This window comes from Branchiostoma floridae, chromosome 10, assembly GCF_000003815.2.
Source record: "Branchiostoma floridae strain S238N-H82 chromosome 10, Bfl_VNyyK, whole genome shotgun sequence".
In the NCBI taxonomy this organism is placed as follows: Eukaryota; Metazoa; Chordata; class Leptocardii; order Amphioxiformes; family Branchiostomatidae; genus Branchiostoma; species Branchiostoma floridae.
Window position 1 is genome coordinate 15,537,757 of NC_049988.1, and position 13,536 is coordinate 15,551,292.

At 42.2% G+C, this 13,536-nt stretch overlaps 1 protein-coding gene across 1 annotated transcript in view; it reads right to left on the reverse strand.

Annotated features, from left to right (window-relative positions):
* LOC118424955 overlaps positions 1-9,630 on the reverse strand; it is a 24,144-nt gene extending 14,514 nt beyond the window's left edge. The window contains exons 1-12 of the mRNA XM_035833763.1: positions 9,603-9,630; positions 9,168-9,326; positions 8,333-8,776; positions 7,846-7,975; positions 7,381-7,465; positions 6,337-6,483; positions 5,616-5,853; positions 5,016-5,201; positions 4,159-4,368; positions 3,472-3,547; positions 2,980-3,137; positions 1,477-1,690 (exon numbers count right to left, since the gene is read on the reverse strand). Of these exons, the coding sequence (XP_035689656.1) occupies positions 1,477-1,690; positions 2,980-3,137; positions 3,472-3,547; positions 4,159-4,368; positions 5,016-5,201; positions 5,616-5,853; positions 6,337-6,483; positions 7,381-7,465; positions 7,846-7,975; positions 8,333-8,776; positions 9,168-9,326; positions 9,603-9,630 (2,075 nt within the window). The remainder of the gene's footprint in view (positions 1-1,476; positions 1,691-2,979; positions 3,138-3,471; positions 3,548-4,158; positions 4,369-5,015; positions 5,202-5,615; positions 5,854-6,336; positions 6,484-7,380; positions 7,466-7,845; positions 7,976-8,332; positions 8,777-9,167; positions 9,327-9,602) is intronic.
* Between the last annotated feature and the right edge of the window lie 3,906 nt (positions 9,631-13,536).

A 13,536-nucleotide genomic window follows, 5' to 3' on the forward strand; every position in this document is an offset into this window, starting at 1 on the left:
CCGAATTTTAGCAGCTCGGCCGGCGTTTGCGGGGCAGCTCGGCTTGCGCTTAATTTCAGCGAGGCCTCGGCGGCGTGCGTTGAGCTCGGAGAGCTCGTCAATGGGTTGCCTGTAGCTCGACCGGAGCTTGTCTCGGGCAATGGCCAAGACTTGGCCAATACTCGGCCGGCAACCCGACGGTTTTTGACTCTCTCTTTTTCGGTCGGAGTTTGCCCGAACTCTTCTGCCTCGCGCCAGACTCGTTCGGGCTTCCTGCAATAACCGGACGATATTCCGTCCGACTTTTAACAAGTTTGGCGTGCTTTGGGCGAGCGTTGTGCTGGTGTCGCTGGGAGCTCGGGAGGGCTCCGGCAGATTTTCAGTAACTGTCACCTAATCAATTTGACACCTGTGCCTTTGTTTTGGGCTTTCATCTTTAGTAAACAGTTTGTTCCGAAAAATAAGATACATAAAGACTACTGTATGAACTTAAGAAAGCTGCGTACCTTTTATAATGTAAGGCAATTGGACACGAAGACAATACTTCCTATTTATTTTTTGCTATAGGTTTGGATGTGTGAGTTCATATATTCTTCATGTCTGAAGGCTTCCAGTCTGTAACTCGGACGGCCTTTGCCGGCCTTCGCTCGAGGTTCGCCCAAGGTTCGCCCGAGGTTTGCCCGATTTCAGCTTTGTCTAAATTATTGTATTATGTTGAATAAGACTGGTCTGTTCACTTTGTGGCTCTTGTGGTAGTTTTCGGATTGGTGTATCACAACATTCCAGTTGATATTATTGTTTTCAGCGTGCTCGTCCACTCCACTCATGTCGTACATATATTCCGCAACTCAGAAATTACATTTGACACAAATATTGGATTTTTACAAGGTTAGTCAGTTCTGACTTCGTCCACGTTCAAGACATAGTACAATCTCTTTAACAAATTATAATCAGTTGTGTTGGACGGACGTCGGACGGGCTCCGTCCATTTGTAAAGGGGGAAGATTTTCAGCGAAAAATACAGCCGATACTCGGGCGATGTTGAAATTCGGCGAGCTCTGACCGATCTACAAATTCGGCCGGCGTCCGCATGAATTGTAAAGCCGGCTTAAACGGGGCTGTACAACGGTGTACGTGTTTCTTAATCAAAGGGGGAACAATTTTCAGCATGCTGTCTGAATCATTTGAAAAGTAAATGTTTTCATACCACTACCACATACAGGAGTGTATTAATAGGAACAAAAATCCTGTGAGATAGTGTGTAATTCATGCCATTGCATCTATGTGGACTTAATTTATAATTAAAATAATACAATGTTTACACACGGACTCTCCTCGGTCAGCCCTAGGTTAGTTAAATACATGTAGTTCCGGGCAAGCGGGATGGTCCTACAGCCTGTCGAGTTATGCTGTTTACTAACTAACACACACACAAATAAATTGATACCCCACACGGGGAACCGACAATAGAACCTTCTGATCAAGGTGATAACATACTTCAGGCTCAGATCGGATCCCCCGACATGGATGTTGACGAATCTCTGGAAAGCAGGAGGGCGTCCTTCGGCCTCTATCACAACGCTGAGTTTGACGATGGCGCCCTCCTGGCGATCAGACTTGGCCTCGAAGTGTAACCGCCCGCCGTCCGGGTCAGCGTCGGTCATCTGTTTCCCCAGGATGTTGCCGCAGGCCACCAGACCGACCTTGTGTGCTGCGTGGGAAAAAGGAACAAGTTGCCTGGACGTCGAATACATTGAGCTACTGTACTTGCAATATAACGAATGTACTGTGAAGATGTATCTATGGGTTGCAATGATGTGTTTCCCTGTATACTTATATACCTTTCTCACGCGGCGGCCATAATAGATTGAAGACGAGGTCAATGAGGCAAACGGACAAAACTTATTTCTTAAATCAGCTCCCATTTAGTTTTCCCCCAAACCACACAAATTTTCACAATATAGAATTAAATAATAAATATTATAACCAGTGTTATGCAGCGAAATATGTAGCAATTTAGACTCGCGTACTGCTCCCATATTCCCTTAAGAGATGCAAAATAAAAACATAATAATGCAAATATTTGACGGACATGCAGCCGTTCTCTTACTGGTCAATTTTCTAATTTCCATGCTATCATTGGCTGAACTACTAATTATGATGGATAGTCTTTTGTTTGCCTCATTGAACTCCTTTTAGATCTATCATGGCCGCCGCGTGAGAAAGGTGTATTTTATATACGCCAGGGCAGAGACTGTGATTCTACCTACGAGAATAATTTCATCAGGTTGGTAGAATATAGGCTATAAGAGAATTCTTGTACACAACTAGAGAGTACTTACTGCGATTACATTTCGGTGTCTATCAGACACCTTCCTCAGCTCTGAGGAAGGTGTCTGATAGACACTCTAAGACAGCAAAACGTAAGCACAGTAAGTACTCCCTGGTTGTGTACAAGAATTCTTCTATATCCTGCGAGTCTACCCATAGAGAGCTCCTTCGGAGTTTCTGTCGCTTCTAGGAATGTGTTACTTAAACGATGATCTCCAATCCATCTAGATTTCCTACATTTCAACTCAATCAGCACGTCACCGGAACGTACTGCGCCTGCGCGAACCCTGGTGTTTTGGGGCTTGGTTTGGTCAACGTTGCATTGAAATCCCGCTTGTTGCACAGTATATGTTAGAGACATGGTTTCATGCAAAACGTACACGGGATTTTATCCTTATATACGCACGTACTTTCTTAAATGCGGCCCTTTAGTAAACCGGGGGTTTAGCAAGGTTTAGCATGTCTATACTTTTCGCGCAGGCGCAGTACGTTCCGGTGACGTGCTAACTCAATCCATTGCTCTTAAGTCACGTGAATGGACATTTAAAAGCAAATTACGCCTGGTTCGCTCAGTCAAGAATTAAGAAATAAGTGAAATGGATATCCTTACAAGCTATTGCTGTGACTTTGACTAGTTTACAAGAATAGATAACAAGTGTAATCAGGTACCACAACGGGGTATCGGACATTCTTCCCATCTCTTTCCCGCGTCCACAGTGTAGCACCAGTTGTAGCCGTCTCCTCCAGGGTCTCTACACTTGTTTCCAACGTCTGGCTCGGAGTTCTGGGGTGAATAGTTCTCACCATGTGGGGAGTTAGTGCCCCAACTGACAAAGGAAATGAAAGATTTCTCGTAAGATGAGTGTAACTTTTTGTTCAAATTTCAAACCGTTGTCGAATTTCTTGTTATGTTGGGGAGATTGCAATAGATTCAACGCCCATTAGTTGTGATGATGTTTTTATTTAAAAAAAACTCATAGAGTTTATGTGAATTAATGAACTTTATTGCTCGAAAAGTGTACATAAAACACCGTGTCTTAACAGCCATTAAGCAACTTGACTACAAAGCTAATAGACCATACATCAAGAAGTACAAAATATTGTAGAAATATACAAAACGTCTAAAAGCATTGATATGAAGTTTTGAATACGAATACATACGTTTGGCAGTCCCGTCCCTCCAAAGTATAATTTATATCTCCAAAGTAGGTCTGTCCATCCACTCGACAGTCATCACCTTAGGAACATATGAAAGGAATACGTCTCTAATACACACTTTCCACTAGGACGGCGCTCTCGCCGCGCTCTCTCTGCGACCTTAAAATTTGACATATCGCTCAACGAAGTGTATAGAAAAGAAACAAATCTTTTTACACTTTGTGTGTTTTGTTGTCTTCTCAGTCACACTTTTACGTTTAGTATGATACACCCAGTGAAAAATCGAAGGTAACACATATCCTATTTAGGTCGCAGTGAGAGCGCAGCGCGATCGCCGTGTAGTGGAAAGGGGGCCTAACCAGCGTACAGTACATATTTGAATTTACATTGTTACTGTTATAGCTTATTGGGTACGCGTTCAAGAAATCCTCGAGTTTGTAGTTTAGGTCATCAAATCCCGACAATATGTTGGCACTTTGTAAAGAAAAAAAAGACACCACGAAAGATGTAGCAGTTTTGTATTCAGGTCTCAAATCCGGGGTTTAGTGTTGTTCTTGGCAATTGAATGTTTATAACATCACACATCAAGATAAAGCAGGACTAAGGGAGAATCCATTTGATGAAGGATAAATTTCTTTATCAGCAGCTCTCATATTTCTAACGATGGAATTTTTTAAAAGTTTCTCTTACTGACGGGCAGCTCACAGATGTACTCATTCTGCGAGCTGCAGCTTATATCGTCAGTCCAGCCGTCGGATGTCACTTGTGCGCAGGCGTCCGCCGCGGGGGCTGATGGGTACCCAGGTGCCCAGGCAGACCACGTGACATCGGTGCCATCCGAAAGAGACCACTGTCCATCGCCATCCTTATCCGTGACTCCAATTGTCCTAGTTTGACCTCCTGTTTACATAAACCGTCAATTGTAAAAGTGATACAAATGTGCAAAGAACATGGCACCAATCTTCAGGCAGATTTACCAGTGACAAAAGATAGAAAAAAAGTTTTTGAAGTAATTAGTGTAGCCGGCCAAGGAGTTACCATTAGCCACCGGGAATCTGCCGGTTGCTAATCGTCACTCCTTGGCCGGCTTCTTATGCCTCTGGTATATCTGCCTGAAGATTACCTGGTACAATGACAAGTTTGACAGGTGACAGACCGTCTTTTACACGCCTGTGCATTAGTGTTTAGCCCTGTATATATATAATAAAGTAAAAAGGCAAAAGTAAAGGTCCCATGGCCTTATTAAGAACGTACTACTGGAGCAGCGTCGGGTTGCTGTCTTGGGCCCGACATTGGGATGCAGAGCAGAGCGTATTTCTCTCCTCAGGCCACTTCCTTGTAACGTTACCTCCCAACCGAAGTCAGACAGGTACTAACATTTATTTACATCTAGGCTGAGTAAGGAAGGGCGTGTAAAGTCCTTTCCAAAAGACACAACATCTGACCATAAATGCCAGGAATAGAACATGTGACCTCCCGATCCCGTGTCGGCTAGGCGAACCATCAACGATCAAAATTTTGTAAAATAGATACACAAAGTCTCTCACCGGCGACGCAGTTGTTGACAAGTAATATTGCTGCCCACTCTCCTTCATCATTTGGGGACGCCAGGTATCCGCCTTCCTTCCTGCACTCGTCCGACGCATCTGACTCTGATTTCGTGGGGGTGAAGACTTTGTAACGGGATCCAGCGTAGATCAAGATGTTGTCGAGGACTTCGATGCACGACAGAGCTGTAAAACATGATAAAGAATAGATCTATCTTTGTGAGCATCATATCGAAACAAATAAAACCCCAGCCCCTGTTCGATTTCGAACAGCGTAACGAACAAGTATATATGACCTCCTGATCGATTTCGAACACCATATCGAACAAAAAGATTTTGATTTCAAATGCCTCCGTCAAAAACAATTTAACGTTACGCTTGGCACAACGTTAAGGTATAAAACTTGATGCACCGAAATCAAGTTTCTGAACTTTGTAACATAAGCCAAACGAATAAGTTAAGTAAATAACGTTAAGAAAATAAATAAACTTTTTGTGTTGAATTTAGATGCACAATCCAAACGAAGAATTAGTCATATTAACGTAAAAACGCGCAAGGTTTTGCGATGGCCTCTTATCAGCGATCTTGAAGAAGTCTCACGTGTTGGGTCCGGCAGGTATACAACCTCGCATGTCCAGTTGTAGTTGAAGTCACTGCTGGGTATGAGGCCGTCAGGGTCCCACGATTCGTCGGCGTTCACCCAGAAATCGCCTCCAGCGACAGTCCTGGCGGAGTTGCCGAGCGTCGGGGCGATGGGCATCGGCCCGAACCCCACGTACGTCTGGGCAACCCCGACGCTTACGTGTGAGCTCTCGGCTGCCCGCATGATCACCTGAAGCTGTGAGAATGAAAAAAATCTCGACGTACGCTCCCCTGTATTTTCTCTCTTTCTCTCTCTTTCTCAAAACCAATGCACTAGGAAATGCATTTCTGCAATTTTAAAATATATATCTTCTGATCGATATCACCACTGTAAAAATGCCTCAACCCCCGAGTCATACCAAAACGTCAGCTCTAGGTCACGAAACCTTACACACACGTGAAGTCAGTAATTGGTCAAAACTGCCATGAAGTTTATACCGTCCACAGACTCTGTTGAGTGATGGTCATTTCTTTATTCCTGTATTTGGATCTTTACGACCACAAGGCGAAGGGGGGAGGGGGAACAGATAAATGGTCACCTTTACAAGCCCCCCTCCCCCCATGCGCGTTTCAACATAACAGGTTGAAAAAAACTTATTGTCTCTCTATTCTAGTTTTCTTTCTTCTTTTATTTTGCTATACCCCCATTGAAAACGGGATGGTGGAAGACATGTCATACCTGAAACTGGAAGAATCCCAGCGGCATGGTTTTCGCAGGCAGTTCCAGGTGCAGCCGGTCAGGCTGTACGTCTTCAATGTCATGCAGCAAATCAATCAGTACATCCGTGTACGTATCGTTCACGGGTACCGTCCACAGCGCCGAGGCCTGTTTTTAAAATGCAGTTCGTATTAAATTTTGTATTTGTACTCATTCGAAATGAAACAAGTCATTACGCTGGGTCAGCCAATGCAGCTATCGCAAAATATGGCAATCGGTCGTCATAAATAATAGTAAATTTCGAGAGAAATGAACAAATATTAATTATAGTACAGTGATGGGAAATGTTGAAGGTGAATTGTAGGTTAGGCCCCCTTTCCACAAGACGATGATCGCGCTGCGCTCTCACTGCGACCTAAATAGGATATGTGTAACCATCGCTTTTACACTGGGTTTATCATACAAAACGTAAAAGTGTGACTGAGGAGACAACAAAACGCAGAAAGTGTAAAAAAGATTCGTTTCTTTCTATAGAATTCGTTGAGTGATATGTCAAATTTTAGGTCGCAGAGAGAGCGCAGTGAAAGCGCCGTCCTAGTGGAAAGGGGGTATTATGGGTAACGTTTCATCAGAACAAGAAATGGGTTTTGTAGTGAGCCGTGAATTCTTGGACTTTGATTTAGGCTTCATACTGTATGTACAACATTGCTTACCACTTGGGCACACACTATGCGTTTTGAACGAAACTACTTTAATTCATTTAAATTCATTTAAGAAAATGGAGCGTTCCCGTTGATTTTGAGTTCGGGATAGTGCTATACATAAACTGTACGAAAATGGAAACACCGGCGCTCTACGGACAGTCAGTCGGAAACTACGTGATACCTTCTAGCGACTGGGCAAGGGTCCCCTAGACGGGCAGAACAGTCTAGTTGCTTTCCGCGTGATCAACTGCACTGATCTAACCGTATAAGATACTTCCTAATCTCTTCTTCACCTTCAATACTACCGATCATGAGGAACACTTGGGATTGTTGAGAAAAAGAAGCATTGAACTACACCCACCTGATAAGTGCCTCCACAGCTGAATGACGCTAAACCATGAAGGGTCAGAGCACCAGTGCGGGGAACTTGAAGGGGGTTATCCTTACTGTAGGGACAAGTGTCATACATGTATGTTAGTAGTAATCTTTTTTTTTTCAAAAAGAGTATTCTTCAAAGACTAACCTTAAACTAAACCATTTTTTTATTTATCAATCAAAGCCTCACTTTACAATTTGTACATGAAAATTTGCCACAACCAGACAAGAAATGAATGAATAGAAATTTGCAGATATGATATCTTGCATAAAAAAGGATATAAAGTGCCGAAGACTAAAGTTTTCTTGAATTGAAATTTGGATAGCGAATTTGTGTAAGAACCGTTTCAACATTTGTATGCTTCTTCTTTGCCTCAAAGACGTAGAAAGTAACGTTACGTGCCTTTTTATGTTTAGGCATTACAACAACAACAACAACAAAAATTTTTACCTGCGGGCTCCCTCATGAATGTCCACGGACACGTGACAGGGCTGTCCAGTAGATGTCTCACTGGTTACAGTCTGCGGGTTCCCATCGAAGTTACAGTCCACGTTCAGCTGTGGACAGGGCTTGGCTGAGACTGCAGCGAAGATACAATTTGGAATACAAAATCAAATATCTCTCTGTTTGAATAACCTTTGTTTTTTTACGTTTCTTTCATATCTTAGTTGGCTTTCATATCTTAGTTGAATAAGAGCGCCTCGGAACTTTTGTTTAGAACAGCATTTACGGAACCCTTTTATTTGCATAGCTACCCTGGCTTGATCCTTTTAATGTAACGTTATATAAAAACATCTACAGCAATGATGCCCATGACAACATTAATCTTAACACAGTCCACTTTAAAAATCTATGGAGTGGCCTTTTTGTAGCACCCATTCAACATTTGAACGGCATGCCTCGATAGAATGAAGAAATCACATCACTGTAGACACACCTGAGTGGCCGTAGAAGCAAACATCGTGGACCCAAATGTTGTATCCAGTAGTTGTCCACATAGTGATCTTCCAATACCGCCCCGTTCCTCTGAACCCCCCGAAATATTGAGTTTCGACGGTATCAATGCGGACCGAGTCCGAGTTCTCGACGTGTTGCCACACGTACGGGTCCACCATGGAGGCCTCCAGGATGAAGCTACCGACATCCGCCAGATCCCAGCCATGGTTTTCGATGCTGATTTCGTATATGATGTGGGTCGCCTGCAGATCGAGGATCATCCAGTGCCTGTTGTTGGGTGGGAATAGAGTGAAGGGGGATTGCCACCAGGTGCTGAAGTCGCAGTCAATGGCACCTTCGGCGGATGTGACGGAATCCTGCTGTTCCCACCAGTCAACTAGATAGCTGGGTGGGATGGTGAGCCAGTGCTCTGTCTGACCAAGATCTGTAGCGGTAAAATCATCGGTGAACAATGAGTGACAAAATTGCTAGTAACGACTTTTTATTGCATTGCCAAGAGCAGGGACGGCTATGTAGAATACAGATTTAAAATCAGATCACTTTTTAAAAATCATTTGTATATTCCTGGGAAGAGCAGAGTATCCTAGAAATTCTGACGGCATTCCAGACATTTGTGCCAATTCTTGTGGCCGCCGGAATGTTTTTGTCAAGCTCAAAACACGCACACGCGCAGGCGCGCGCGCGCACACTGGCACACACACAAGCACACACACACACACACACACACACACACACACACACACACACAAACGCTAGTGGAAGTATAACGTCAACCTCCGTGAATATCTCATGTGTTAAAAAAGAACCAGCCTTACCCCAACACAGGCCCGGGTCGTCGCCGCCGGTGCGGGTGCACACTGTGCAGGTGTCACCGTTGGATTTGGCGCCATTCTCGCACGTCAGGACGCTAGCGGGGACACTGCGGCAGGGGTTCGACTGGGTCAGCCTCAGGACTGCAGCACCCACAAACAGCGCTGGGCGTTTTTTTTTCAGTAAAAAATGAGACAATACTCTGTGACAGGCCACAATTTTCAGAACAGCGAAAGTTCCTTTAGATGGCTTAAATCCTTTTAAATTACGTTAAGCCCCATATGTCTGAATTGACTCCTTTAAATCAGTAAAATTGTTGAACTTAATACAGTCATTAGAACCAAGACAGATCCGTATGTCACATACATGTGCAATGTCCAAGGAAGATACATTTGTTCTAACAACAACAACAACAGCAACAAGAATATATGCAATCTCACCTGTTATTCCGAATAACAGCTTCGTCATTTTGGTCAGAAAAGACAAGCTGACCGGTGCACAAACGCCTCTGTCGTCAAAGTGTAGCAGGATGTCGTCTTGTTTTTTTTCAGTAGAAAAGAAATGAAAGTCATTCTAAGCTATATGATATTACAGTTGGTGACATTCTTAGCGCCATCTTTGTTGTTTACCCTTTCGTCCTTGAGGACAGCATGACTTGTGTGCAGCGAATGTAAGAAATTCCCTACAGACATCAGATAGTGCTACATTTATATTGCATGTATACGGCATTACTCTTTCCATCACTATATGGTGATTGTACATTCGAATTCTGTGTTCGTTTTCCGATCAACACATTTAGAAAATGTTTTTGTTTGTACAAATCAATTCTAACAAAATTTGTAACAAAATTACAGTCCTTACGTACCAATGGCAAATGCATTTTACGTTTTCGCGTGTTAATTTCTAATGATAGAATTACAAGGCTAGATTTTGTTATTTTACAACATAATAAACGTTACTGTGTAGAAACAGGAGGGTAAACGAATATCCAATGGATTATTTACACTCATGATCTCCCTCAACATGAAACAAAACGCCACATTTGTGGATATCCACATGCAAGAACTTCAATAAATTTCCGACAAGCATTCGGCTTAAATTACACAACTGAATATAGACATACATTTCTATATCATTTCTGTATATCTATAAATATAGAGAGGGGATTGCAATCGCGATTTTTATAGACTGTATACTTCTACGGCGATTCTGCCGATTGAGTTCCAAATCGGAGACTAAAAATTTTCGCACATATGGATATGAGCACATATGGATATGGATATGAGCTTGAAAGACAGACAGAACTTTCCAAGTTCGATTAATGGCACTTGAGATAATTGGATTCGTCCTAGAGTTAGAATACATAAATTGGAAACCACCATAACAGATTCTAAGTATTCTGATCCTGTATATGGAGGAGTCACAATCTCCTATAGTGATCCACAAATCAACGATCCTGACAGATTGTAAGCTATACTCTGGCACATACATGATAAGCAAATCTACTGTACAAATGTGCTTAAATTGTAGATCAAAGACAACACAAAGTCATGCGGACACTTACCGCAGTTTCTTGCTGCAATGTGTGTTCACAATTACGGAATGGGGATGTCGGTTTTCACGATGAATGATGTCCTTGGTATTATGAATGCCTCGATGAAGGTATTGTAGCCACGGGTGGAAACCATATTTTTATTACAGGGCAATCATACAAATGGGAGTGAGACAGAGAGGTTGACAATTCACTGCTTGATGTATCGTTTCACCTGTAATTAAAAAAAGGTGAATGGACCTTTGAATAATTCATAGCAGCAGTTTATGAGTCATGCAACTGGTGCGGAAAAGGACATAAGAGCAATTAAAAATGACATGAATTTAATTTTACAAATGTACAAACCACAAGTAACGCCCAAGTTACAAAATTGAGGAGACCATACATGGATATATACAGTTATACACAGTTGGAAATAAAACACAAAGGTGAAGAAAAGTGCAAAACAAGAAAAGACGCTAGGGGGCCCAAAATTGACCTTGATCTGTCACAATCCATCCAACATGTTATCGTTTCCATGGGCTGCATATAGCAGGCATCACGTGATCACTGTATGAAAACATTGACGACATATTGTGATGACATGTATCAGGCTGTCATGACTGCGCATGCTCCCTATGACGTAAACACACTCCTCCCATATGATACTAAGAATAGACAGGTAACGTTAGATTTGTTGCAGATTCTTGCCCGAGGGCTAATTGCAGGCGACGCAAAAGGGGCAGACAAATAGTGCAAACAATATACCATGTGTCCATTCTACTCTAAAATCTGACTACAAATTCTTAACTTAGGCTTAGGTCACATTTCCAAACCTGGGCACGGCCGTGCAGCTTTCGGGAAGGAAAATAATGATATAAAAGACACCAAAATACCCAAAATATCAACATATGATTCGTGGGCATACTTTGTGTATACCTCTAGGTCTACATTTCAATTTTTTTGTTTCTTTAAACATCCCGGCCGGGCTCCGGTTTGGAAATGTGACCTAAGCCTTATTGGGTTCGACAGGACTTCTTTGTCTGTGACAGTGAAATCAGCAAAATTGAATTAGTGTTCTGAAATAGGGCGGTTCTAGGCCTTGCGAATGGACGTGTACTACCGCACGTCAATCATGGTGGAAGACGAATCACATTTTAAATCAAACTCTCCCTTCTACGATCACTAAAACAAAGATTCCACCCTGATCCTTAACAGAAACAGGAAACAGGACTACTCTCCCCTTAACCTGACTAAAATCGCGCTCCTAGCGGCCGGCCCTACAATTGCCGCCCTATGGGAAGGGGTCATTAACCCCAGCCAACAAAAGATTGTGCAATGCTGTAAGCACAGACTACTCTCCCCTTATCATCGCAAAGCCTACACTATGATTATGAAAATTATGGGATCCAAAAAGAAGTCGAACCTAATCAATTAGAATTTAGAGTCTGCTCTTAGACTAGAATAGACGCATACTATATCGTTCTACGTTATTTATTGTTCTACGCTATTCGTCCGACCCTTTCCTGTTATCTGCAATTAGGCCCCGAGCAAGAATATCCAACCTTATGTATCCATTATCATATGGGTGGAGCTGGTGTATGTCCTTCTAGACCTACGGGGAGCATGTACAGTCATGGCAACATGACACATGCTGTCAAAAAATGTCGTCAATCTTTTTATATGTACGTGTACTCCACCTAGTGATCACTCGACACCTGCTTTATGTAGAAAAAAAGAAATGATGACCTTGATTGTAAAGTTATTAAACAGTGGGCCCTTTTCTTAGATTTATGGAATATCTAGGGATTTTCTCGCTGACATTACCCTATTTTTGTGACGGTGCAATTTCTTAAACTCCGTGAAAAATGTTGGTATTTTTGAGGTGTCTCAATTCCTTCAAATGGACTCAATATTGTTGCTTATATTGTTCTAAACACCCTTTAATTCCTGCTGTCTGCAACTAGCCTTTGATTAAGAATATCCAACCATATCCTTCCATTACAGTTTGTGAGGAGTTGGCGAATGTCCTTCTAAGGAGCATTGCAGTCATGGCAACATGTAAAATGTACATTTTTGGGGGGGTCACTCACTTCCATTTATATGATTGCTACGTGATAAAAATACATTCCAGACGCCTCCTCTAGTGACTACAATAACTTCATCGAAGCATTCATAATACGTAGGACTTTTCATCGTGAATAGCGTTGTTTCGTCCTTGTGAACAACCATCCGCTTGAACAAACGTCGGTAAGTGTCTGCATGATTTTGTGTTATATTTGACCTATAATTTAAGCGCATTTCACTGTAGATTTTTTATTTTTCAGTTTCTTAAACTTCTAAGTCGACTGTCTGGAGGGTTTTTTTGTGTACCTTGTAGTGTATTTTGCTCTGCGGCCGACCAACCTCTCTGGTAGACGAAACTCCCCAGGCATTTTTTTCTCCCTATAATAGCCAGCGTTTTCAATCTGACAGAGACTACAGTTTATGTGTCTCTGTTTATGGAAATCACGACTACAGTCTTTAACCTTTGTATACCCAATTGTAATCATTTAACGAATACCTAAATACAGTTTTAAACCATACTTTCATCTGGTATTTGTTGAAGTTCGTGGTGTATGGAGTCGAGTAACCGGGATCGGGAGGGCCAGGGATTTAAAATGATTTTGTAATAACTATTTAAAATAAATGTCATGATACATCTGTTGTATTATTTGCAGCCAGTAGGTATCGATTTGTTAGTAATGATGCTGATTTACGTGAAAGAATATTCAGTCACTATAGTTATAGATTGTTCAAACAATGTATGTTGGAAACACTGGGAAAGTACAAATATTTCTTTA